Below are 26,014 nucleotides of genomic sequence, written 5' to 3' on the forward strand. Positions count from 1 at the left end.
AGACTCAGCCGTCATTTCCTCGAGGTGCAGTATCTCTGCAACCTCTGGCAGCGGTTCCAAGTGGACACCAGATGCCTTGACGGGTAAACCTGTCTCGCCATCGAAGATGTGATAACACTCTTCCACCGGCCTTGTCGGAGGAGCCCGGGCCCTGGACTCCGAGTCGCTTGAAGCGACGTCGTTCGGAACGAAGTTCGGATCCGACTTGAGGCGGCGGCGGCGTCTTTGTCGACGGCGTCTGTGACGGGGAGCTTTGCTGCCCACGTCTAGGGATGTCGTCGCTACGACATCCGAGGCACTCGTGGCCTCGTGTGCTACTGTTGTACCCACACAGGAAGCGTGTTCAACGCCTTCCTCTTCAGTTAAGGTCTGGGCGACCGCGTGTGGCACTGTGTTACCCACACAGGAAGCGTGTTCAACGCCTTCCTCTTCAGCTAAGGTCTGGGCGACCGTGTGTGGCACTGTGTTACCCACACAGGAAGCATATCCGACGTCTTCCTCTTCAGTTATGGTCTGGGCGACCGTGAGTGGAACTCTGTTACCCACTCTGAACACGCTGTTCTCAGTGTTCATGACAGTTGCAGCTGTCTGCGGAGCTAAGTTACCCGCTTGTGGACCTAAGTTACCCACTTGGCCAGCGCCTCCTCTGGGCGCTGTCACCATCAAAGCATCCTTGGAGTTGTCATATACGTCGACGACGCTCAAGCGTCTGCCGGATGCTTTGGTACCCTGGCAACCCTTGCGGGCGCCCCGGGTCCTGACAGAGGTGGGAACATGACTCACCAATGCTCTGTCGGACTGCGTAGGGCGGCTGGCACCGATTGCCTTGCCTCGCCAGTCGATCCAGGGCTCGTGCTTCTCAAGCCAGGGCATGCCCAGGATCATATCATATGGATCCATATCAAAAACTGTGAGCTGTTCGAGGCTGTCAAAGTCTTCAAACTTGACGGCCAGATCCACTTGGACGTTGGGGACAGTGACGACCTTCTCGTCGGCCAGTCGCACTGACACCGTCCCGTTGCCCTTGCTTTCTCTCAAAGCTTCGGACAACTTGTTGCTGTTACGAGCAACCGTCTGGCGGCGTGCGAAATTCTTCGACGCCCCAGAGTCAATCAAGATTTTAAAGGGATGATCGTATCCCCGTACACATCCGTGTACTACGAGCAACCCGCCGCTGCTCTTCGCCGATTCGAGAGTGCGAAGACTCTCAGGGGCTAAGTCCCCGTGGTACGCGCCACCCGCGCACCCATCACGAAGACTTAGTTCTTCCCCAGTAGGGCGCCCCGCCTTACTGGTTCCCTGCGCTCCCCTGTCCCCGAATTCCTGGCTTCTGCCAGCGACCCTTGAGGACGGGCTTGGGGAAGGACCGTCTACGAAGTCTTTCCGCGGGACAGTCGCGCTTGAAGTGGCCCATCTTCCTACAGCCGAAGCTGCGGATGTCACGCTGTTCGGCGGACCCGAGTTCCATGGGAACTAATTCGTTGGGGCTTGTTCGACCGGGAGCCGACAAGGAACTCCCAGGCCACGCTGAGGCCGGCGTACGCGCCTGGCGATGGCTGTACTCCTCCTGAAGAGCCACTTGAATCGCCTCTTCAAGGGTGCTTGACTGCACCCGGAACAGCTGAGTGCGTGCGGGGCCCACTCGAAGGCCGTCCATGAACACAGTCATCTTGATGTGTTCGTTGAGTGGGTTTCCCACTAGGGACGCCGTGAGCTCCCGTATCTCTTGCACATACTCGTGCAGCTCGCGCCTTCCTTGTTTACACGCGAGGAAGCGCGAACGCTGGCGGTACTCGTAGTTTGCCGGGAGGAACGCGGCTCGGAGCTGTTCGCACAGCTGAGCCCAGAATGTGAAACATCCAGGGGATGTTGCTTCCCGAGTGTACACCCAGCTCTTAGCACGACCGCTAAGGTTGGAGAGTGCAAAAGCAACACGCAGTTGCTCGGTCGAGATCAGAGCCGCGTCCATCGCGAGCTCTACTTCTCGGACCCAGAAGTGAAGGTTCTCGCCTTCCTTCCCTTCATACGGCTTAACCTTCAGCCGTATTGGCTTCGGGTGAGGTGGATTTGCTTCCGCAGCCGGAGCCTGCAGGTTCTCCCGCACATGCGCGATGAGGCCCTGCTCGTACGCGTCGAATGCATTGACGCGCTCGAGCTGCTCAGCCGGTGTTGATACCACCAGGCTCTGCAGGGCCTCCATCTTGAGGATGCCTGCCATCTTCCAAACCGACTCGAAGTGAGAGTCGTTTAAATGGGAGAAGTCGTTCCTATCCATGGCAACGAACTTCGGAGAGGTTCAGGTAGTCTATCCGCGGTGGCGTGGATTGACTACTAGTGCTACCAAGTGTGACGGGGTCACACAGCACCTTGCGCTAGAGGAAGTTATCTTCCGAGAGTATACAAACTCTCAGTGAGCGGCAGTTCACAGGTCCCCTCTTTAATTAAAGAGAGCGAAGTGACCTAAATAAGGTAGATTGTAAACTAAGTATATTTATAGGTAGGTTAAGTTTGGGTTTAATACAAACTATTAGCTACTTATAGAAATGCAATCAATGGTTGGCTTTGAACGACCTTGGTACCTTGTACCAAATATCCCGGAGTATGACGTGTCATACTCCTGAAGTGTGAAGTGTCACACTTCATGTAACCAGGGTACACTTAGGGCTACGTACCCCGTTACACTTATGGGTATTACACAGTCCACTATCTCGATAATGGCCAGAGTATCCGTCGCTGATCCATTTTTTTCACATTGGAGACGTTACGCGAGATTGCCATAGATCCACCGTTAAGATGAAACCGAATGTGGTGACAACTAGCATGAGCTCACATGTTACTCGTATAAAAATAAAGTGGGATTTTTCTTAAGGATCTTCTTGAAGTAAACTATTACATTTATGTTTGCACACACACTATTAACCCGGTATAAAAACGGTAGACATCCCGCAAAAGTAGTACGCCCGCCGAGGGAAGCCTATTATGCTCAAAATACTTAAACTGGAAAGCGCAACAAGTTTCCGTGTACGCCAAGCACTCACGAATGTCCATTCGAACGCCAACAAGATTGAAATGATGGTAGGGAAGCCACTTTTCCACTATTTATTAAAACACGAGATTGGAGAGAAGATCGCTGGCAAAGTGAGCTGGTCCGACGAAGACAAACAGTGGCGGCAACAAGACCTCACCTACGTAGAAAATGCCGAGAGTTAAATTGTTAATATGGAATGAAATAAACATCCATTTATTGGTCCTTGCCAATATTAATTTTTAACGCAATTTTGTAGATCCTTCAGAAATTTATGGACCGCCTTCCTCAGCTAAGTCACTTTCCTCAACTAAGTCACTCTCCGTGTCGTTGTCCAACGCTTCGTCGCTCATAGCTTCATCCATGTCTTCATCTTCATCCTTGCCTTCGTTGTTGTCAGACTTGAAATCGTCACTAGATTCTTCGTCACTGGAGTCCTCGTCGCTTGAGTCCTCGTCGCTTGAGTCCTCGTCGCTTGAGACTTCGTCGCTTGAGCCTTCGTCGCTAGAGTCCTCTGACTCACTGTCCTCTTCATCCTCAGCCTCAGCCTCAGTTGAATCCGTCGTCTGATCATCAGTCGAAGGGGTTCGCACGCTCTTGTCTTCGGTCCCGCACGCTTGTTCCTCGGCTTCAGCGAACGTCGGGGTCTCAGTTTTTAGATTCGTCGTGAGGTTTTCAGTGTTTTGCTCATCTTCCTCAGATTCTTCTTCATTCTCAGTGTCAGGCACCTCAACTGGTGCCTCGGTAGAAGAGACCGGCTCCGCCCGTGAGCAACTAGACGACGTTTGCACGCTCTTGCCTTCAGATTTCGTCTTTGCTTCAGCAACAGTCGTCGTTGATAAATTTATCGGGGCTTCGGTACTTTTCTCTTCTCGCATAGCTTCATCAACCACCTCATCTAGATTGACCGTTGTTGTGGTAATTACTTCGGGGGTTTGAGGGCTTTGGTCTTCTTCTTCAGCGTCACCCACATCAACAGATGACTCGTTAGACGAGCTCGTCGACGTCGATGTCAAGTTCTCGTTTTCCTCGTCGAGTTCTTCTTCTTCAACCTCGTCCGAAGTTTCTTGTGTATTAGTCGGTGTAGTTTCAATGCTCTCTTCCGGTTCATCAAAAACCCCTTCTTCGGATTCGAGTACAGTGTCAGTAGTTGGGGCTTGTGTTTGCAGGTTCTTTTCTTCCTCAAATCCTTCTTCTGCCTCATTTAAGGCGCTCGACTCATTATTGTTGATGCCATTTTCCTCTTCTCCAGTCGTCGTATCCGACAGAGATCGACGAAGATAGATCCGCTTTTCGGTAGTCGCCACCCGGATGGGAGCTGCGATCTCTGAGCTTGCACTCGTCGGTAGCGCCGCCAACAGCGACGCGGCAGCCAACACAACGCAGTGAATCTTCATGGCCACGTGCGACTCTTTGCCAGATTCAGAATGAGCGCTGGTGATCCATCAGTAAAACTGACAGTCGCAAGTTGCGAGCTCAGTACATTTTCAGGGAAACCTCGATTTTTCCTTTTCGGCATAGAAAAAGTCAGAAAACGCCTTCATGGTGACCAGTAGGTGTTTCCATGAAATTTTAGCGTAGCGCAGATTGCCCCGGTTCATCGGTAGTACGCCTAGGAATGCCAAAATATTTGAGAAACTTTGTCCGCAGTTTCAATACGTAACGGGGCAAGATCAGCTCTATTAAAATAATGAGCTGGTCCTTTGTTGCCGCGATGACGGCGAGATCAAGTAGGAGCACCGAGTGCCCTCTTCGTTCATAATCTGGAAGGCACCTTAGCTCAGCTATCTGTGGAGTAGATTCTGGGACGACGTCTCAGATTTAGGGCAATCTGAGCCATTTTGGTCATTTTTTATAAATCGTTCAGCTAATAATTAAAATCAATACATGGAGCATACTGAACAGTATGGTTGACGAGTTGTGCGGTGTGATATTTGCGAACGCCGAAAAGACTGGCCCACGATGCTCTCCATAATAAAGAGTTTTATTAAGGGTTCTTCGGGCCCCTGACCCATCGATTTGCTTCATGTCCAAACCTCAACCGGAACGATGAATCGCCGATCCACATTTGGTGTCGTTACTGAGACGTGAATGTTGATACCATCGGTCCGGAAATGCGTGCAGGATGTTTTTCCGTGTCTCTGGCGACAGGCGCTAGCCTTGTGGAGCGAATAGCCGCCCTGTGGACACTGTGGCATATTCTGTTCGTGGCGTGAAGCTTACAGCCCGATGGGTAACCCACCGGTTGTGTAGGAAATAAACTTCTACACCTGCCCCTTACGCGGACATTGCTATTATATTCCCCCGTAAACAAGTAGAGTCCGCCGCTTGCAAAATGCAATCGGTTCAGACACTGGGCCCACCTTTCGCTGTTACATCTTTGTCCGACTGGTCACGCGCGAACTAGAAGATAAGGCTGAGGACCCAGGCCCGACTGAGTTCAGTCGATTGGCACAGCACTCGTGGTGTTCTGGTCTTCAAACCCTGCAACTTGTGGCAGTAAGCTACCGGTTTGTCGCGTTCGCAAATCCCCCAAGCTAATTGGTTCTCCAGCCAGTCTTTTTATTATGGAACGAGGATGTCACAACCACGTCTTCTAGCTTTGATTGTTTGGAGCTAACCAAAAGGAATTCAGCACTTTTTCAAGTTGCGCCTCGAATCATGTGCTTTAGGCCCCAACTTCCAACCCGAGCAATTCTTTTTAATGCTGTCTGAGATATATAGATGTTTGATCCTTGTAGTGAAATTTGCACTTGTACCCGCTGGACCTGAATTCCCCGTCCTATCATACCGTAGGTGTCCTCGCGACAGTAGGTTAACTGGTGTGTGGCGCTGATCCTCTTGACAATCGGGGCCCATCACGATGCAACCATTTCAGTACTAAATCCAGAGAGTATTTCGTGCTCCTCATTCGAAAGGTGTGCTCTGTACTTCCCCTAGGTATTTGCGTGCCGCAACTTCATATGCTGGCTATGGGACGTAAGCGACCGAAACAGAAAACGCCCGAAGCTAACAGTCGAATGGCAACTCAACCGACCTCCGACAGAAAACAATCAGTCGAGAATTCGCCAAAGGTACACGACATCTCGCCAAGCAGCGATGCATCCGTTCAATGCCATAGCCGATACCTTCGACGTGACTCCAGTACGATCTCGACCTGTTCTCGCACCGCGAGTACCAGCCGTCACAGCACTCGCCGCAGAGAGAAGAGCCACCAATCGACGCAAGAAGCTCAAATGGCGGACGCGCGATTCCAGGCTTCGCAGCTCTATAACTTGGAGCTGGACGTCATGGATCTTCGACAGGAAATCCAACGACTGACTGAATACCAGCAAATACTTAGTGCACGGACTTTCAATCGTCGTGATGCGTTGGATGGCTACTACGTCAAGACAGTGCAAGAGTACCACCGTGTATTTGAGAACGGCTATCGTCCAGGCACCCCGCTTGATGCGACTCAGTATGTTATGCAAACTATGGACGAGAACCTGAGTATCGGTGGGTTTAGCGGACGTGGCGTGATGCTGCATCAGTGGGAACAATACACAAAGGCGCTCTCCGGCCTCGAATTTCACTACCTGCGCTCTCAAGTCCTCTCGATGGAAGGACGCACGGTCGTCACGTCCTATGCCAGCTACAAACACATCGTAACACGAGACACTGTGGAGGTCATGTTCCCTGAAGCACTACGACAATATCCACGCATTGTGACGAAGATGTTGGGGCGTGTGTTCAAAGGCGTCGGCAAGTTTGACTTCGTCTTTGACACGCAGACGCACAACATTATCTCGTTTGACTTCGAACTAGACTTCCTCGAAGAGTTTTCTCGTTTGCTTCAGGACCCGCGCGATCTTTGTGCCATTTTCAAAGGAGCAAGGATCACCGAGGAATGTCTGATCGGGGACGTTACCGGCTACGGGGAGGTCACGTCGAGTCCAAACGCTGGTACAATTGCGACAGCTACAGTTGAGAAAAAGACAGAGGCCAGTTTCGATACAGATTTAGAGGATAAGACGCCTTCAGGGCATAGCGACGAAGAATGGCGACAGCCTTCGTTGACTAATAGGACGGGCAGACGCAAGGAGATTTGGGAGTAGGAGCATCGTGTCATGAAGTGGAAGTCTTTTTTGTGGGTCACGCGCGTTTTCCCTTGCAGAAATCAGAGACGAATTCCAACGATTCCGTCCAAGTTGAGGTGATTTTTTCATTACACACCTGTTGTACCACGCTGGTCCGTAACTGTAGTGAGACACGGTGGCCGTAATTTATTAACATCGTAATTCTCATAGTGAACAGGGTCCGCTTACGATTTGGTATATGTGGGGTGCCCGCAAACTATGAACATTACCATGTTGACGCTCTCCGATAAATTACGGCCACCCGTATGCGATAAATCCTGCTGAGCAGCTTTTGTTGAATATACTGTACTTTGCTCGATGCGTCAACATCTTCAGCACATAAGCAATGAGTATTTTTACTTTCTATATGCAAATGAGGGGTGTCAAATTGTGAACAGACAAATGTGTGATTTCTTTACATGCTTGCCGGGATTTCAATACTGACCTGACTCAGGTCAATATAATAATTCTCAGCTCGAATAATGTTGGAGAGCAGATGGCTATATTATTAAGCAATTGTCATTGTACATATTTATTGTCAGTTAAACTGATCCGACATGTACAAAGCACTACCTGAGGGCCCTCTCAAGTAGGATAATAACCAAACTGTACACGTAGGTATCGAAAACCTGCTTGATTGAAGAGTGGGGATGGGACACGATGAAGTTCAAGCGCTCGCTTCGAGCTTCAAAGCATCATTTGACGTTTGTGATCTACCACTTCCTGTTTAGCCGAAAAGCCGAACAATGACCGTTCTTGCATTCATCACCGCCGTAGCAGTCGTCCTTGTATCGATGGCGTCCGTGGAAGGTCACGGCGACATTTCAACACTGGTCCCAAGATTTCGAAATCAAGTACCGGGGCATATAGACAACGGTCGAGCCCATTAAATACTTGTGGAAGCCAAAGAACAACGATTTTTCGCTTGCAGGTAGCGAAGCTACTTTGCTGAAGACGACGGCTCCGCTCTCAAGTACAACGGGTTTCATCTCCAACAACCTTCACAAGAATGACTGAATAACGACGCACGTTGCTAGGCCTGCTAGTATCCGGTTAGTTGTTGAGCTGTGATAATACATGGTCCCCCAACGTTGGTTTGTCTGCCGTTATCGTATGTAATTATTGTGGCTTTAAGAACTGTTTCAGAAGCCCCAAAAAATTTGACTTACTACTACGTTGCCAGCTTTAGCCGAAAACTTAATATTACGCAATTTAACACCAAAACCCTGCAACCTAGCGTGACAGACTGTTTGTACCGGTAATGAATACAATAACAGGATTACGTCTCGTTTCCAAGAGCCACTACAGGGTTCAAACCCTCGAAGGAAGGAGATATTTTCTGTCTGAAGAATCCACTGGTTTGCCTAGTTATTCTCTAAAACCAGTGCCTAATTTAGAAACGGTTATCCCAAACAAATATTTTTCAATTTCTTTTTATCCGGCATTCCACAGCTCACAAATCACTAAAGAAATAGGAACGAGTGTTCGATTATGGATCTATTCAAGTCCTCGTACGTGTACTTTGGGACTTAATCGTCAATTTTCCTTATCTCCAGCTGTATTGCAAAGTTCAATTTCATTGTAATACTTCGAGGTATGAAGAATTTCATTTGGATTTTACACTTAATTTTAAATACTTCGAAGTAGATGTTAAATAGCGCAGCTTTACTACTATAGAAAATAAGTGGCTCTCTGGATATTTACAGTGTAATGTTGTACAGTATCGAAACAGACGTACACTTACACATTTACATTCGTCTGCATTGTGCACAGACAAAGATAAAATATTGTGTAATACAGTAGCATAGTCAAGCTCTATTTAATTAAAAGATGAGCATATATAGTGAGACTTGGAGCATCGAAGAGGAAGCGCAATACTTTAAAAAAAAACATTTCTACAGAGCAATTCGATTAGGCTTTCCGAGCAATTTATAAGCTTAGATTTTTTTAAAACACTGGTTATACCGCCAATATCTTTGGCCTCGATCCGGACGTTCTGCCTTTTATTTGGCAAATGGCTGGTCAAATTCGAAGCTGATCTGTCGGACTGATACCCGTCCAGCCTGTCATTTCCGTGTCAGCAAGACGGAATTCTCCATCCATTTCGACGCAATTGCGCACAGCATACAAAAGTCGTTCGCGGCAGATTTCGTCGCTGGAATATCGTGGGAGTTGGAGTGCGAAGAAACACGTATGCGACTTCGGCATCTGCGAGTCCATCCAGCCTCCAGGGGGTCCTGACGATGAGCCGTTCGCGTCTCCATTACCCGAAGACGCAAGCGCTTGGATCTTAAATTTCTGGTGGAACTGTGCTGAGCCCAAAGGCAAACGAGACCGGGCCCACACAAACCGCAGGAAGGCTCGTTTATCCTCCGCTTCGAGACTTTCCAGCACGCGCCAAAATCTCTGAATAAACTCGTCGTTCATCGACAAATCTTCGTCGTACTCGGTATTAATCTGCAATAGCTTCACGTCCACTTCCGCAACGCCACACATGCGTTTCTCAAGCTCATTCCACGTCAGAAGAGCCAATGCAGACACCGGCATAATGGAGTGCAGTCCCTGCTTTACTATATTCACCACCTCTTGCGTTTCTTGGATCCGTGCTCGAAGCATAGAATCTATATATTCTTGCAGATTTTTCAAAGTCACCGCAGTATTGGAGCCATCTTCACAGATATCAACTGTACGTCCATCGGATAATACAGTCGTAAAGACCAAATCCATCGCTTCTAGTCGTTTTTCAAGCCCTTCCTGCTTTGAATTTTGACGTTTAAACTCGTCTAAAATACCTTTCAACGTCTTCCATAATGAATACGCGACGAAATCGATCTCTTTGAGCGTTGCTAGCGCACTCTCCGGGTTCGAGTCGTCTTCAGCCACTAGTTGTTTCCACACTGACATTGCCAGATCGAGGCGAACGCACACACGCGTGCGTAGACAAATGCCGATCATCTGACCGAGAAAGAAAAACATTTCACAATAAAGTTGTCGTTTCTCTTCAGCGCTTTCTCCAGATAAACACGATACCTTCTTATCATGTATTTGACGCTCGATAAGAGCTCCATTAAGTACGAATTTCTCACGGTTGGCTCCAACGCCATTCCGCCAATTCGGACTAGGCAGAAGGAAGGGCAAGACACACGCTGATACGGATACATTGGGGTCCACTTTCAGCGACGTACTACTGGGTCCTCCATTCGCAGTATACTCCGAACTTGTGGACCCATTATCTTCGCCTTCGGGTACGTTAAGCATCTGTAACTCGGCGAAGAATTGCGAAAAGAACTCTCGATATGGACCACCATAGTCATCCACTCCTTCTCCCTCGAACTTAACTTTAAAGCTTCGTAATTGACCGTCATCCATTGGGTGGGAGTAGACCATACGTAGCGTTTTAATAGGTAAGAAATGAAGCTCTTCAAACGACTGGCCAAAGAGGGATGAGAACAAACTGCTGACTGTTCCTTCGTGACATTTTGCTGCTGCTGCCTTCAGCCGGTTCACGTGTAGCTGCGGTAAATCTTCGGGATAATCGTACTCGTCGTCAGATTTTTTGGGTGAATTAGCGGTTTTTTCCATCAACGCTGTCCAAAGTGTTTTTTTTACACAGACAAAGAGACTACCGCGACATTGTGACACTAGTCGACACGGCAACGAGTTGGAATCCGGTAAAAAGTAGTGCCATGAGAGGTCGAAAAAGGGTAAAGCGCGACTGATGTACATGTTGCAGAAGCGCAGTATTGCGAACCGTGCGACGATCATCTCGTCAGGCTGAGGCATTGCAAGTACGTTACTAAAGGACGAAAGCTCTAGTACCGCAGTCTTCTCTTTGACAACATTGAGCAGTTGATTGGGTGTCAGATTCCACGGACTAGTGCGAGATACCTCACAGAAATCGTTAATCACACTTAGAAGCTCCCGATCCACTGCTACAGTCCACAAATAATGTTCCCCATACTCAACGAGTTCTTCTCGAGAAAGAGTAAAGGGCGAAGATATGTCCACTTTTGAACCCAAATGTGGGTCATTTAAAGAGTCTGGTGGGATATTTAAGTTGTCAACTGGAGTAGTGGAACTGGGTGTTGTTGCGCTCGCCACTAAGCGTAGTTTGGACGGATGGAAGAACCACGCTCCAGGTTCATTGTCGACTTCCACCCAGATCCGTCCGCCTGCCACGCCCATTACAACTCCATTCCCACGAGGTGTGCGGACTTTATCATCGCAATAAAACCCAGCTTTTTCACATGTTCCTCGCGTAACATCCACCCAGAGGGATTTCCCGGATCGCGTGGTAACGTGTTTAATAGATCCGGCGAGCCATTCTGCCGTCATTTCGAACGTAGCAGCAGCCATTTCCACTCGCATGGGTCTTTTATCCACCCAGTTGGCCATCAGCTCACAGGCTATTAAACAGTCCTCCACACCCGCGTCTTCTAGCTCTCCAGTCGGAGGTATATTAGTCTCACCGGTACAACTATCCTTAACGAAGGAGATCTTCTGATGTCGCGAGTAAAAGGCCACAGCGGGGGACACTGAACTCACAATATTATCGAACGCCACACCCAAATCCACTCCATTTTTACTAAACGAAAGCTCGCCTTTCTCGCAATCCAGCCGTAACCCAATGCAATCTCCTTCCGTGAATGTCTCGCCGTATGCTCGTATGCGGTTCCGCTGGTAGTACAGTGCTTTATCGCCAATAAAACCCCAGGATTGATCGTCCGCTCCAAGGAATGAATCCAAGTTCGCTTGTCGAGTAGCGACCCCTACAAAGAGATACGGAGAACTAGACTTTTCAATACGCACCAGCCATGAATGCACGCCAGTCGAGAAGCTCGTGACGGCACACGCAGCTTTCCATACCTCATTCCCAGAGTACGACACACTGAGGTTGTCGTCTGCGAAGGATAACAAGCTACTGCGAGTGCGTTTGCGGTCAAACAGCAGCAAACAACCTTCCGATTCCAACGCATCTCCACTGCTACTAGCGACCATATGAGCGGCAGGTGTTGGGGCCACGTTAAACCCAGTAACGCCCTGTAGAACGTGCAGCAGTTCCACGTACCCCTGGAGATACTGAGAGAATAACAGTCGACCTTGACTCAACTCGCGACTGTGTCTTACAACAGCTGCAGTTAAGAAGTCTTGGACAACCAGTTGTGCCTCGTTTACCATGTCTTTGTCGACATTTTCTATGGCTCTCAATACTCTGCTGATAGTGCGAAGGATGACAAACTTCAGCGGCAAATTCGTCGTGCCAAGACAACGTCGTAGACGGCGTAAAATAATCTTCGCAGCATCAACAGAAAGACACAATGACGAGTGTGTAGAAGCTGCTAGTAGCGCGTCTAGCAGCCAAATAACAAGTTCAATTCCTGGCTCTTCCAGCACAATTTGATCTGGACGATGGAGCTCCCGTTGCGTCCATAAAACAGCTTCGTACGCTTTACCAGCTGCTGCTGTTTCCAGTTCTTCAAGGCAGAATTCGAACGCTGACGCAACGAAAGATGCGTCGTGCTGGATCAAATATCGAATCGACTTTGAAAATACTTCATCAATAGATAATTTTTGCAACTGTGTCGACGAATTTCGCACAATAATTGCGAATTGATCCCCACGTAATCCAGCAGCTTGAACCACTGTTTAAACGGTATCAAAACCGGTACTGACCTTGTCTGATGTAACACTGTGGCCATAATCTGACGAGCATACAGGATTGACAACGTGTTCTCGAATTCTCGCAGCTGGCGGACAAGATCTTGAAGGTCAAGTTGGTTCAATTCTCTCTTCACTTTCGTTTCTATGGCGTCAGCTCGCCATGATTTCATAAAACGCGACTTGGTATTCGACAGGAAGCCTGAAAGGAAAATACATTTCCGCAAACAATTTTCTCCCCATTTCTTTGTCATTTAAATGAGGGACATCCATATCGTTCTCGGCGTCCTTTGTCGTGTTAACAGTCGCACTTAATGACGGAACGTGCGTACTACCGCTCGGTATATCGTCAGTATTCACGACGTCGTCCTCTTCTTCGTCGAAATGAGGAGAATCTCGTCCCTTATCGCGTTCTTTATCCAATGTGGACTGTAACTTACTCAGATATTCCAGATTGTCCACAATCCAAGCCGACGCATTGACGATATCGTTCTCGGTTTGCTTTAACGCCAGCACGCACCAATCTTCCGGAAATCCCATCAGCATCAGCTCCTCCACGAACTCCGCTCTATTTTCTTCAGCGTCGTCTTCGTCGTCGTCATTGTCTCCATCGTCTAAACTCTCGTCTTCCTCGTCGTCTTCGTCGTCGTCTTGCTCGTCACCTTGAGTGGGATCCCAGTTCTCATTTACCGGTTCGTCTCCATCCGATAAATTACCGTCATTTAAACGCATTACTTCGGTCGGCGTTAGTAAAAAGCTTCGACGCCCTGTCGTCATCTCGTCATTAAAAGAGGCACTTTGAGCGGATGAAACCTCGCGTTTACCGTCGAATGCACTCGCCAATTCCGCCTCTCCTTCCTCCCCGAGATCAACCAGCGCAGTGTACACTTCTCGACGTAAAGAACTCACTCGTTTCTCCACGCTGTAAAGTGTGTCATGCTTCGGATTGCTATCCGGACGGGATGCTATCTCTGTAATTGTTTCAATCAACGCTGGCTTAGCTAGTAATTCGTCAACTCCAGAGTCCGTTCCAGCAATTTGTACTAGAATCTTCAGTAACGAGCATCCAATATTCAAGGAGATCAAATCCCCGTCAGATTCGAGGTAGACAGCAGGAATCACCTCTGCTGCCTTTTCCACCAATCCGTTAGCTGCTTTATGGTCACATTTATCCCACGCGACGTCGTAGATTATATTCGAATACGCGCCGTCATTCGCATTGGATATTATAACCGGCATTAGCTCGTCAATATTCAACTTCGAGTAAAGTGAACTAGTATCTGGAAAATCGACATTCGAGCCAAAAACTTTCTCGAACCAGGATTTTTCGTTGCGATTCTGTAGTCCGTCGGTACGTTTGAGAATGTTGGGGTTATTATCCATCCGGATGTGAGCTAGGGTGTCAATTTGTGGCGGGTATCTTGTATCGGACGGGGTGTCGGGGAAATTTTGAGCTGAGTTGGATGCATGATACTCGAGCGACAGAACCTGGGCGATATCTCTCGATCCTCGCACTTCTACAGTGATCCCTGGTCTTAAAAACTCGAAGCCTCCACTAATGAAGTACAAGCAGCCTACAGATTCCACACACTTGACGGTAGAGAGACAAAGTACGTGCTTTCCAAACTGAATACCACAAATTTCAGGCTCGACGTCTCGAGAATTCGAAAAATTCCGGGTAATATTCGAACTCACTCGAATAATACTTTGGCGCCACGTACCGTTCGAATTTCTGAAAAGCCGCTGTAGAAGCTGGTTTAGTTCATTCGCCAGCATCAGACTCTGCCGCTTCGACGACTGGTACCGCCTCTCGACATCATTTTCTAGATCGAGTTGTAGCTCGGCGTCTCGAACCTCAAGAGAAAAATGATTACCATGAATTCCACGAGCCAACATCAGTGTCCATGGCACCACAGCAGCCTCGCTGGCTTCTAAAGTCCTTTGTGGACATTTGTTCAAGCAGAATCCGATCATTCGGAGCACTTGCTGGACGAAAACATCCTCCAATGTGTAGAATCCAAGGGCCTCTGGCGTCTCTTGTACCAGCACTTTCGAAGCATCCACGGGGTGTTGAAGAGGTAGTAGAGCACACAAGACACGTAACGCGGACTACTGTACCACTGCTGAGTTGGTACCGAGAAACGTACCCCAAATGAGCTTCATCCAATCGTAAAATTGGGAACGGAAGTGAATTATTCCTTCAGATGAAGTGCTGAGTAGGATGAGTAAAGCGTGCAACTCCACGAGTTTCGAATGGTCATCGTCCCGTTCACAAAGTCCAGAAGGAGTTTTCTTCTCGTCGTAAACGATGCGAACGTGGATGGGAGACAACGAGCGATTGTGGAAGCGGAAGTGGCTCAACCAGCCGTCGAAACACCGGAACGCGCCTGATTTGTGATCCGGAATATTCATTCCGGAGTCCCAATGAACGCCTTTCATGATCCCAAGTGAGCGTGACAGAAAGCCAATAGCCGAAGAGACGGAGGACGTAGTTTGCGTCATTGGGAATCTTCCGAAATGAAGCGGAAGATCCACGTTCCCAGCCGCCCATATAGCAGTACTTTGCGCTACTAACGAGCGTTGACAGTCAAGAATACCGTTCAAATAGAGGCGTAATTTCATGGCTTCTAACACTATCGCCACGTGGACCCATTTCCCGCTTGCTACGCCTTGTTTCGACATCATTCTCTCCCATATTCGGCCCTTAATAGGCAGCTCTCCAGCGTCTCCTTCTCGGTCTATATCCATGAGAATGCCCACTTCTAGTTGCCAATTACCAGAGCTTTCAGGTAGGAGTAGTAAGTACAGCGATATCTCACGTGCAGCACCTCGAATAAATATCAATTGACGGTCTTGCGGGGTATCAGACACGTCAAAAAGATCATTATCCGTTCGTGTACCCGACTGGCTGTTAACAAAAAGCCACGTCGTGACACTAAACTCATTCGGTTTAAGTAACGGAGACATAGCTGTAGTCGTCTCGGAAGCAGAGATCATGTCATCGTAGCTGCACGTCACTCCTTTACTCTGAGCGGAGAATCGTTGCGGCGACGTAATGACCTCAAAACTCCTACGGACCGCCACAGGAACTGTGAGATTTGATTCGATCGGCTTCGCGTTATCCACAGCGAGTTGTAGAGGCAAAAATCGATTCGAGATCGAGATGGCTTCACTATATAATAACCGTGATACACCCGACAATACAGGGAACGTGGGGACGTAGATATCTCCGCTTGATGCGTTTTGTACTGCGAAGTGAGCGCAGATATACCTGAACAGAACCCACAACGTCTCTTTTAGTCGCGAGAGCTGTCTTTTTACGATGAATTGAGCAGGATTTGGTCCTCCGTTCGCGTCACAATTTTTATTCGAAAACTGCTGCATCATTTCCTGAATAACGCCGAGAATTCCAATGTCACTCACAAATTCGAATTGCTCCTCATTGAAGTGAATCCCCCACACACTCAGCAGCATAATTACGATCCAGAACGAACTGGTAGCGTCCGGGTCTCCCGAGTTTATCAGCTTTGCAGCCTTGTCGGTTATCATGTCAGTTAACTGTCCGATAAACTCGTAAAAGGTTTCATTCTTTAGACTCGAGTAGAAGTACCCAGCGTTGTGGGATGCGAGCAGTGGAGTCGACGATTGGAACACAAAAACCTGTGAGATCTGATAAACAACGTCGGTTTGGATCGAGTCAAACGAGACCATAGTGAGGAGTTCCCACAGTGTTTCAAGGCCTCGAATCGAGCAACTAACACGTCGACACGGATCGACCAGTAGCGTTCGGATTGCGTCCGTAGAAGACACGCGCTCGTCCGACAAAATATAGGCCAGCACTTCCTGAGAAACATGATTTTGTCGGTTCGTTTGGAGATCTGTAGCAGCAGATTTCCAGCGAATAATCGTGTGAACAATTGTCCGTATTCGTCTCCATTTGGACGTTGGGAACGCGACCAGAAAGGGCGATTTCCCGTCGGTGTATGTAGCGTGAAGATGTCGTTTAACGGATGAAGAAGAGACGCTAAAAGTCGAACTGGCAGAGACGAGGAACGCTGGATCATATGGTGCGATGTAGCCGGCATCTAGCTGAAGATTCCTGTGTTCTTGCTCTTCGTGGACATTTAGAAATAGCAGAAGGTTACATCGATCCAGAATCGTTTGTTGAAGAGCGGAAATGCGATCCAAAGCGCTTAAATCCGAGTCTTTTGGGGGAAGATTCTTGATCTCCGTCTTCTTAGTGGCCACACGTCGTCGCAGCTGAGCTACAAACTGCCACAAACGCATGAAACTTCGAGGGGGAGAGCGATTCTGCGTCGTATTTCTAAAATCCAAAGCGAAGTGATACGCCTGAGTGCCGAGCATATTGTGATGAAGCAGTGCTGCGAAGCACGCCGCCTCTATCTGCGTGTCATTTACTGAGTGCGTCGAAGCCTTGGAGAGTTGAGACTGTCGCAAGATCATTCGATATGACGGGTCTTTCTTCGCGTAGCTATCTCGCACCCAGTCACACAACTTCACTTCGTTTTGGGTCTCGGAATTTGTTCCTTGTTGAAGCAAAATCAGGAATTTGTGAGCGGAAGCAGGTCGAAATATCTCTCCGTAGTTTATATCCGTAGGTTGTTGTCAGTCTGGGGTAATATCGTCGTTTTCCGACGCTGGAGGGAGTATTAACGAGAACGGTGGAGTATTAAGTCCCAGAGGTGCTGGTAGTACTGGGAACGGCGTGTGTTTAACCGTTCGACCCTGTTGCGAACTCTGTGGGTCCGTTTGTGTGATGTTTTGCGTCAGGTAGTTGGCGTTCAAGCCACCTCTGAGTAACGAGCTCGTTAGCCAACGAGCTGAAAGTTTCGTGGTACCGTGGTCGCCCTGGTAAGTAAAATACGGGTCTCCACTCACTAGCGTCACTGCCATCTCAGCTGTCAGTACAGCCAGCTCTTTTTCCAGTCGGTAGAGCCACGGCATCGTCATCGCATCGGACGCTGACACTCCTTTTCTTGCCGTTTGACCCTCCGTAAGTAATTTACTTTCGCTCTTACGTCGAAAGTTACCAGTGCCGTAACTTTCTTTCTCTGACGATCGAGAATGTAAAGAAGAGCCCATCGTTTCCACAAAATCTTTCTCGGCTTGTTGCGCGTCGCTATCTTGCTGATTAAGCCCATCTAACAGCCTCAGTAAGTTCTTCAAGCTCGGCAACAAAGTTGCCGCGAACAGAGAATTGTTACTAAACTCAAACAAACTTACCACTAGTAGTGGTAAAAATTGGCCAACAATCGAATGTTCCATAGTCTCCAATACCTTCCCGCGTAAGGACTCATCCCCACATTCGAAGCTTGCGTACCCATTCGTTGGACTAGGCATCGTCTCCATGGAACATACCTGGCCTAGCACTTCGCAGCACTGTCCTAAAGCCGCGACTACGAACTCAATGAAGCAACGCCAGGACCGCGGAACACGATCCAAATCGTGTTCATCCACACGAAATACTCGATCAACCACAGCAGCTACACGCTCTTCAATACCAGCAACGAGTTGTGCCTTTGGGTCCTCTTTTAAAGTCCACTCCGGAGTGCTTGCAGCCCAACTAGAGAGATGTTTCTGCAGGCCAGCGAGGGTGTTAAAGAACGCTCTTAACGTGCCTTCTTGTCGTGGGTTAACGTCAGCTACTACGTCTCCTAACCGTCTTGAGAAATCGGCAGCGATACGTTCGAGAAGAACTTGATACACTTCAGTTATTATCGACGTTCTAACGTCTTCATTCTCTTGCGGAACAGCAGATATCAAAGGTAAAAACCGGACGATCAGCGAATCTTCCGTTAGTCTCCTTAAAAGCGGCTCAAGTAGCAGCGATTTCGACTTCGGTAACTTATCAATAAGCCACAGATCACGTCGACAAAGCAGGCCACACGAATGTTCCGGGTTGTCTCTTGCGAGCTCGTGCATCGTGTGCATACAGAACTGACGCTGAAGACATTGACACGGGAAGAAGAGCTCAAATCCCTGCATCAATGTGGCCACAGCGTCTTCCGCAATTCTACCGACATGTTCGCCTTCATTTGGTGAATTTTCAAGAATGTGACAAACATTCCGTCGACTTTTGAGGTCAACGAGCGATAGTAACACGTCACGAACTTGAAGAATTGCTACGCGCATACGCTCCAGCTCAGTGTTACGTGACGTGGCGTCTGAAGAGACTAAGATGACTGTCTTGGCCAGGCCGGATCGTAACATTTGCGACAGATTCGCTTGGAGGATGCGCAGAGTTGCCAGGATCATGTACATCTGAAGTCTTGGAGAAGAGAAACACGCCGCTAGCTGAGCGTTTGTCTCCATCTTCTTCGTACTGAGATGTTTCAATAAAACCGCGAGACTTTCAAACGTAGCGCTGCAATTATGAATTGCAAACGTCTCAAATGTTCCGTCGAAAGTCAAGCTTGCATCGAACGAACAATTTGACCTCGTTAGTGTGTCAATGGCACTAAATGACGGATGCTGTAACATGGGGTAACTTCCTGCTTTGGGGGTAAAAGGCTGACATAATCGATCGAGTTGGGCGAGTATCACAACAGCCACTGACAGGGCATCTGTTGAGTCCGTGGAACTCGAATTTCCTCTGTCTTCATCTCGAGAATCCTCCATTGCTGGCACTTCAACAGCAGTCTCCATGTCATTAAACCCAGGCATTTCCGGGTCGAGTAGTAGCTGGACGGTCGCAGAAGACAGGATGGTCGAATGTGTGATCCCGCTTGAAGCACTCACCTCTTCCTTGTCATTTCCCGAATCTTGCTCGTTCTTGTCGTCCTCTTTCCCTCCCGTAAGGACTACAGTGTGGTAAAAACCGGCAGCAACCAACGCGACTCTCTTCCCCACAAAATCGTCAATAGGAAATGGGTACACCCGTTCAGTCGTATCCCCTGTACCGCCCGAAAACGTACATAACGCCGTTATCCGAGACAGCGATTGTATGGTAACATCCACATGCTATACGGACGATATCTTTCCCTTCTAACTCGTCAATTAACCTCGCATTCGAGAATCTCTGCTGCTGAAGCTGGAGATTACTCGTCGAGCTCGCATTCGAGCGACCCAGACCCAGTTGGCCGTAGTCATTCCGCCCAAAGGCGAACAAATGCGCCCCACTACAGAGAGCTATCGTATGGTAATACCCGCATCGAATCTCCAGACATTCTTGGCGTTCCAAGCCGCCTCGTACCTGTACAGGAGCGAGTTGGTTCTCCATAGTGTCAATACCCAATTGACCGTAATCATTTTTCCCAAAAGCGAAGGCTTTACCACTAGCTGTGACCACCATCGTGTGGTATTGTCCACATGCGACCGAAACGATTTGTTGGTCACTCAAAGCTTCGACGAATTGAGGAATTTTACGATCAATGGAGTCATTGTGACCCAATTGGCCGTAGTCGTTGCGTCCAAAAGTGTACAGATTCTGCAGATTTCCGTCCTCACAGGCCAGCACAGTATGGTAATAGCTACACGACACCAGTCGTACAATTTTATTCTCCAGACTTCGAATAATCTTTGGAACACTTTCGCTTGTCGTGTTGCCGTGCCCCAATTGGCCACGATAGTTGTACCCACACGTCGCTACCCGTCCATCCGTACTGACTAGAATCGTATGTTCGCATCCATTGTACGCGTGAGCTTGAGAACTCCCACTGTCCATCTTTGGAATTTCGCTTAAATGACTCACTCGAGCGGTCCCTCCTTGTCCACATTGGCCATTGTCGTTATACCCGCACGTGAAAACTTTGCCGTCTGCAGTCAACACGACCGTGTGTTCGTTCCCAGCGCCGATCTGAATAATTTCCTTCTGTTGAAGTGCCTGGATCCGCTCGAAAGATTTCCGTGACGCCGTGTCTCCATGTCCGAGTTCTCCGTACGAATTCTGTCCACAGCTCCAGACTTCTCGTTCGCCCTCGTCTTCGTGGAATATCGTCGTATCATTCGACACAAACGCGTTCGGTGGTTTCCCTCGTGTCGGTACAGAAGCTTTGACACGGTCCAACTCTTCAAGTACGCACTGGACGTTGAGCGTTCGAAATCTCGGACACCTCGCGGTAAGGACTGGCGTGTCACTCTTAGTCGAGTCCCTCATCTTGGTCATATCCAGCGACAGACTTGCGTTCATCACCAACGCGTCCTTGAGCTCTTCCTTTGTCCTCTGTATATTCACGAGGACTACTGTACAGCAGTCGATGATGCATTGCGAGACTCACAGTATGAGCACTCGTTTTGACCCCTTTCAATGTTTTTTTCTTAAACGTTTCCTGCGTCGTGCTATCTCCCAAGATTTCCGTTTGTGGTTTATTGGAATACGGACAAGACGCTCCAGGTTTAAAGTGTATCTGCGTCAAATCGTCTTCTCGTTTGGAATTAGGGAGGAGCTCCTCACTGCGCACAGTTCTGAGTGACGGGACGGAGGACGTGAGTAGCGAACGTGACGAAAGTCGTAGATCTTTCATCGACTCGGACGCGTTGTTGTTAACACCGAGAAGCACTTTAAGGACCACTAAGAAGTCTCTAATTGAGCCTGTGGCTGCGGCAAGGTGGATCAAGCCATTCACTGCGTTAGTACGGTCCATTACATCCTGTTCCGTGTTTCCAGACGAGATAGCCGGTAGTTTGGGGGACGTCGTAGGGAGTGTATAGGAGCGTGGACACATATCCAGCAAGAAACGCTGGATCTTGTCCGTAAACTCCGAGATCTCAGCTTCCGGTGAACATGTAGCCATACTGCGTGATGAGCCCCGAACGGTACCACTATGTCGTCTTGAACAGAGAGCTAGAAAGCCCATGGAGCGTAGAAATGGCAGTAGATCTTCAAGAAACTCGCGTCTTTGAGTCACTGTAGCATCATGTAAGTCGTTCAGTAAACACACGAGCACTTGGATGCCTAGTGTTGCTTCCCTCGTCACTTTGTCCTTAGGTTTGGTTGGTCCAAAAAGGCCGACCGGGTCTTCTATAGAAGCCGACGGTAGTACAGTGTTCTCCAAGCTTTTCACGATGGATATATTCACTTGAACTGCTGCTATCCAGTGTCGATGCTGAGCAGCTACCGCCTCGTGCATGCTCTTCATTAATTGACGACGTAAGGCGATTAGCTGGTAGATTGGATTCGGGAACGTGCAGACCCAACGCAGTGCCTGTTTTAGGTCGGCTACCATGACGGCGGCCAGTTCTGGCTGCCGGAGGCGTCCGAGCACACACAGCGCGTTCGTGAGCTCCCGTTCATTCCGGTCTTCATTGTCGGTGGCTGCATCCGTCGTCGTGTCCTCTTTCGCGTCGAGTTCGTCGTCTTCCGACACCCCTCGGGCCGCTTTCGTCTGTGCCGCAAGCAACCATTGACGAATGGTCCTGTCCGGCACTAAGAGCACCGTCTCATTATGTGCTGAACGACCTGTTCGACGGGCGCCTTGCGTAATTTCGATGCGTCTCAGTTGTTTGGCCAGGAATTCCTCGTCTCTCAGCTGGGCGAAGGTCAGACGACCCCACCGCAAGTCTGGACGTCCAGTAGTATTGGATGCGGCACTACGAGGCTCGTAGCCGGTGCCGGTGGCCGTCCCCGCGTCGCCACGCTGCATGGTGTGAGTCCTGCGATCACGAGAGGGAAATAGAACGACCGTTGGCCAAGTGCCTTCTCGCCGACCCTCCGATCGGACGATTTAAGCTCGATCTCCGTGCCATTCGGTCACCACCGAAGGTGCCGAATTCGAAGCAGAGCAATCCAGTCAATGACTTGAGTTCGCCACCTTTGTTCGCACCAGCGTTTGAAGAAGATGACAATGCGCTCGTTCTCGTCACTTAACAATTTACTGCGTTGGTGCATTCTTTAACAACGATGACGCTGCTCAAGACACTTTTCTCGTTTTTCAATCTCGTTGTAGGACTGCAAGCTGCCTCGGGGATCGAGTACACTGACACCGGCATCGCTATTGTCGGTACGACAGAACTTCTGGACGTCAACGTGATGGCCGGAACTTCTCACAAAGATCTCATCTCGTACGAGTTCGCGTCTTATATCGCCGTCCATTTCGCCGGCTTTAACCTGCCGGAAGGAGATTCGGTGGTCATCAGCTCCCCGGACGTGAATGTCGCGGTGTCACACACGTATACCGGTCGGGGACGACAACAGACCGGAACGTTCATCGCCAGTTTCGTGCCGGGTAATTCCGTCACCGTCACGTACACGTCTGTCGGACCGGCCTCTGCCGGTCAGGGATACCGTATCACGGGATTCTCTCGTGGTTACCCGACGATGCATCACGAGTCGGTTTGTGGCGATGGAGATCAGTCGCTTCCGGCAAAATGCTACGCGCCCGGCACCAACCTGTCCGAACATCTACCTGATGCGTATACAAAAGCTCAAGCTGTCGCCCGTCTACTGGTCAACGGCACGTACCTGTGCACCGGCTGGCTTGGTGGCAGTGAAGGACACTTGTTCACGAACCACCACTGCTTTGAGCAAGAAAACTGGGTGCTCACGACCGACATTGAGTTCGCTGCTGAGAGCTCGTCGTGTAGTGAACAGTGTGAGACACAGCTCGGCTGTCCCGGAACGCTCGTAGCCACGGCATCGACCCTTATCGCCGACAGTGACGACATCGACTACTCGGTCGTGCAGTTACCGGACTGCGTCGACCTCTCTCCGTACGGATATCTACAAATGCGTGAGTCTGGTCCGGTAGTGGACGAGTCAATCTACGTGCCGCAGCATCCGGACGGGTACGCGAAGCGCATCGTGAGCACTGTCGACCGTGGAGACAGCACGACAGTGCTAAGTGTCGGCAAGGACGGAAACTGTGGGACCGAACAGGTCCGACACAACGCAGATACTAAAGGCGGCTCGTCCGGCTCACCGTTGATAGCTTCGAAGGATAATTTGGTGGTTGGGATCCACCATTGTGGCGGGTGTGCGAACACGGCGATCGACGTGCGTACTGTACTGGCGGACTTGGCGTCGAAGAATATCACAATCAAGAACCTCGTGGCAACGGTGGGAAGCAGTCAGCCGAAGTACGCCCAGACGCCGTGTGCTGCTCAAATGCCCAAGAACGCCACGGCTCCTGGGCAGAATCATAATATGCCATGTCACGGATCGAATATGACCAACGTGACGACGACGACGTCGAACAGTACGCTGACAGTCACGACTTCGAACAGTTCGATCACCACGACGTCCAACTCGCCCACGCTCTCGCCTTTAGGGACAGCAACAGTGTCGATTGCAGACGCTAAGAACATACCGTCTCCAATCCCTGACACGACGTCAACTTCAACTGTAACGTCCAAAAGCACGGCTGCACTCACGTCTGCCTCCGTGGTGACATCGTCAAAATCTACTGAATGGGCTTTATCTGATTCTGCGACGACTCCAACTACGTCGACAAACTCCTCAAATACGACAACAGTTACCAGTACAAATACTACATCTGCATCGACTACAGTGAAGACGGCAAGAAGAGAACTGATCGATTTTGGTTCAGCTTCTGCAGCTTCGCCTACTTCGACTACGGCAGCGAATACTGTGGATAATGACTTAATCGTGGGAAAGCTCAAGGCTGCGGTTGGGATCGAACCCGAATGTACGCCCAACTCGACACCGGCGGCTAGTGTGACTACAACGCCGAGACCTACCACGCCCAACCCGACGCCGGCTGCATCGGTGACAACGACGCCAAAGCCGATCTTGCCCAACCCGACGCCGGCGGCTAGTGTGACTGCAACGCCGAGACCTACCACGCCTAACCCGACGCCGGCTACTTCGGTGACAACGACTTCAATGCCGACCACGCCGAACCCGACGCCGGCATCTAGCGTGACAACGACTCCGAAACCGCACTCGCCCAACCCGACACCGGCTGCATCTAGCGTGACAACGACTGCAATGCCGACCACGCCCAACCCGACACCGGCTACTTCGGTGACAACGACTTCAATGCCGACCACGCCGAACCCGACGCCGGCATCTAGAGTGACAACGACTCCGAAACCGCACTCGCCCAACCCGACACCGGTGGCTAGGGTGACTTCAACGCCGAAACCTACCACGCCCAGCCGGACACCGGCTGTATCGGTGACAACGACACCATTGCCCGACCACGCCGATCCCGACGCCGGCATCTAGCTTGACAACGACTCCGAAACCTACCGCGCCCAACCCGACACCGGCATCTAGCGTGACAACGACTCCGAAACCGCACTCGCCCAACCCGACACCGGTGGCTAGTGTCACTACAACGCCGAATCCAACCGCGCTCATCCCGACTCCAGCTACATTGGCGACAACGACCCCAATGCCGACCACGCCGAACCCGACGCCGGCATCGAGCGTGACAATGACTCCGAAGACACCATCGCCCAACCCGACGCCGGCGGCTAGTGTGACTACAACGCCGAGACCTACCACGCCCAACCCGACACCGGCTGCATCGGTGACAACGACTGCAATGCCGACCATGCCGAACCCGACGCCGGCATCGAGCGTGACAACGACTTTGAAGACACCATCGCCCAACCCGACGCCGGCGGCTAGTGTGTCTACAACGCTGAGACCTACCACGCCCAACCCGACGCCGGCATCGAGCGTGACAATGACTCCGAAGACACCATCGCCCAACCCGACGCCGGCATCGAGCGTGACAACGACTCGGAGGACACCATCGCCTAACCCGACGCCGGTGGCTAGGGTGACTTCAACGCCGAAACCTACCACGCCGAACCCGACGCCGGCATCGAGCGTGACAATGACTCCGAAGACACCATCGCCCAACCCGACGCCGGCGGCTAGTGTGACTACAACGCCGAGGCCTACCACGCCCAACCCGACGCCGGCTGCATCGGTGACAACGACTTCAATGCCGACCACGCCGAACCCGACGCCGGCATCGAGCGTGACAACGACTCGGAAGACACCATCGCCCAACCCGACGCCGGTGGCTAGGGTGACTTCAACGCCGAAACCTACCACGCCCAGCCGGACACCGGCTGTATCGGTGACAACGACTCCGAAACCGCACTCACCCAACCCGACGCCGGCATCTAGCTTGACAACGACTCCGAAACCTACCGCGCCCAACCCGACACCGGCATCTAGCGTGACAACGACTCCGAAACCGCACTCGCCCAACCCGACACCGGTGGCTAGTGTCACTACAACGCCGAATCCAACCGCGCTCATCCCGACTCCAGCTAG

The 26,014-nt window shown here is 50.2% G+C and overlaps 4 protein-coding genes across 4 annotated transcripts; 2 read left to right on the top strand and 2 right to left on the bottom strand.

Moving 5' to 3' along the window:
• Positions 1-3,297: 3,297 nt before the first annotated feature.
• On the bottom strand, positions 3,298-4,443 carry PITG_00099 (uncharacterized protein; the record flags this gene model as incomplete). The annotated part of the gene is made up of 1 exon (XM_002908682.1): positions 3,298-4,443. One exon carries the CDS (start codon positions 4,420-4,422, stop codon positions 3,298-3,300), a length of 1,125 nt encoding a protein of 374 aa, XP_002908728.1.
• Positions 4,444-6,261: 1,818 nt separating this feature from the next.
• Positions 6,262-7,122, top strand: PITG_00100 (uncharacterized protein; the record flags this gene model as incomplete). Its single annotated transcript, XM_002908683.1, has 1 exon — positions 6,262-7,122. The coding sequence occupies one exon, from the start codon at positions 6,262-6,264 to the stop codon at positions 7,120-7,122; it is 861 nt and encodes a 286-aa protein (XP_002908729.1).
• A 1,385-nt stretch (positions 7,123-8,507) lies between these two features.
• PITG_00101 (HECT E3 ubiquitin ligase, putative) lies at positions 8,508-15,303 on the bottom strand (the record flags this gene model as incomplete). Its single annotated transcript, XM_002908684.1, has 8 exons — positions 8,508-8,518; positions 9,109-9,206; positions 9,272-9,764; positions 9,936-12,265; positions 12,817-12,937; positions 13,242-13,802; positions 14,497-14,544; positions 14,949-15,303. The coding sequence occupies 8 exons, from the start codon at positions 15,301-15,303 to the stop codon at positions 8,508-8,510; spliced, it is 4,017 nt and encodes a 1,338-aa protein (XP_002908730.1).
• A 7,357-nt stretch (positions 15,304-22,660) lies between these two features.
• PITG_00102 (uncharacterized protein) lies at positions 22,661-23,507 on the top strand (the record flags this gene model as incomplete). The annotated part of the gene is made up of 2 exons (XM_002908685.1): positions 22,661-23,369; positions 23,416-23,507. The coding sequence occupies 2 exons, from the start codon at positions 22,661-22,663 to the stop codon at positions 23,505-23,507; spliced, it is 801 nt and encodes a 266-aa protein (XP_002908731.1).
• Positions 23,508-26,014: the final 2,507 nt, after the last annotated feature.

This window comes from Phytophthora infestans, genomic scaffold, assembly GCF_000142945.1.
Source record: "Phytophthora infestans T30-4 supercont1.1 genomic scaffold, whole genome shotgun sequence".
Lineage (NCBI taxonomy): Eukaryota > Oomycota > Peronosporomycetes > Peronosporales > Peronosporaceae > Phytophthora > Phytophthora infestans.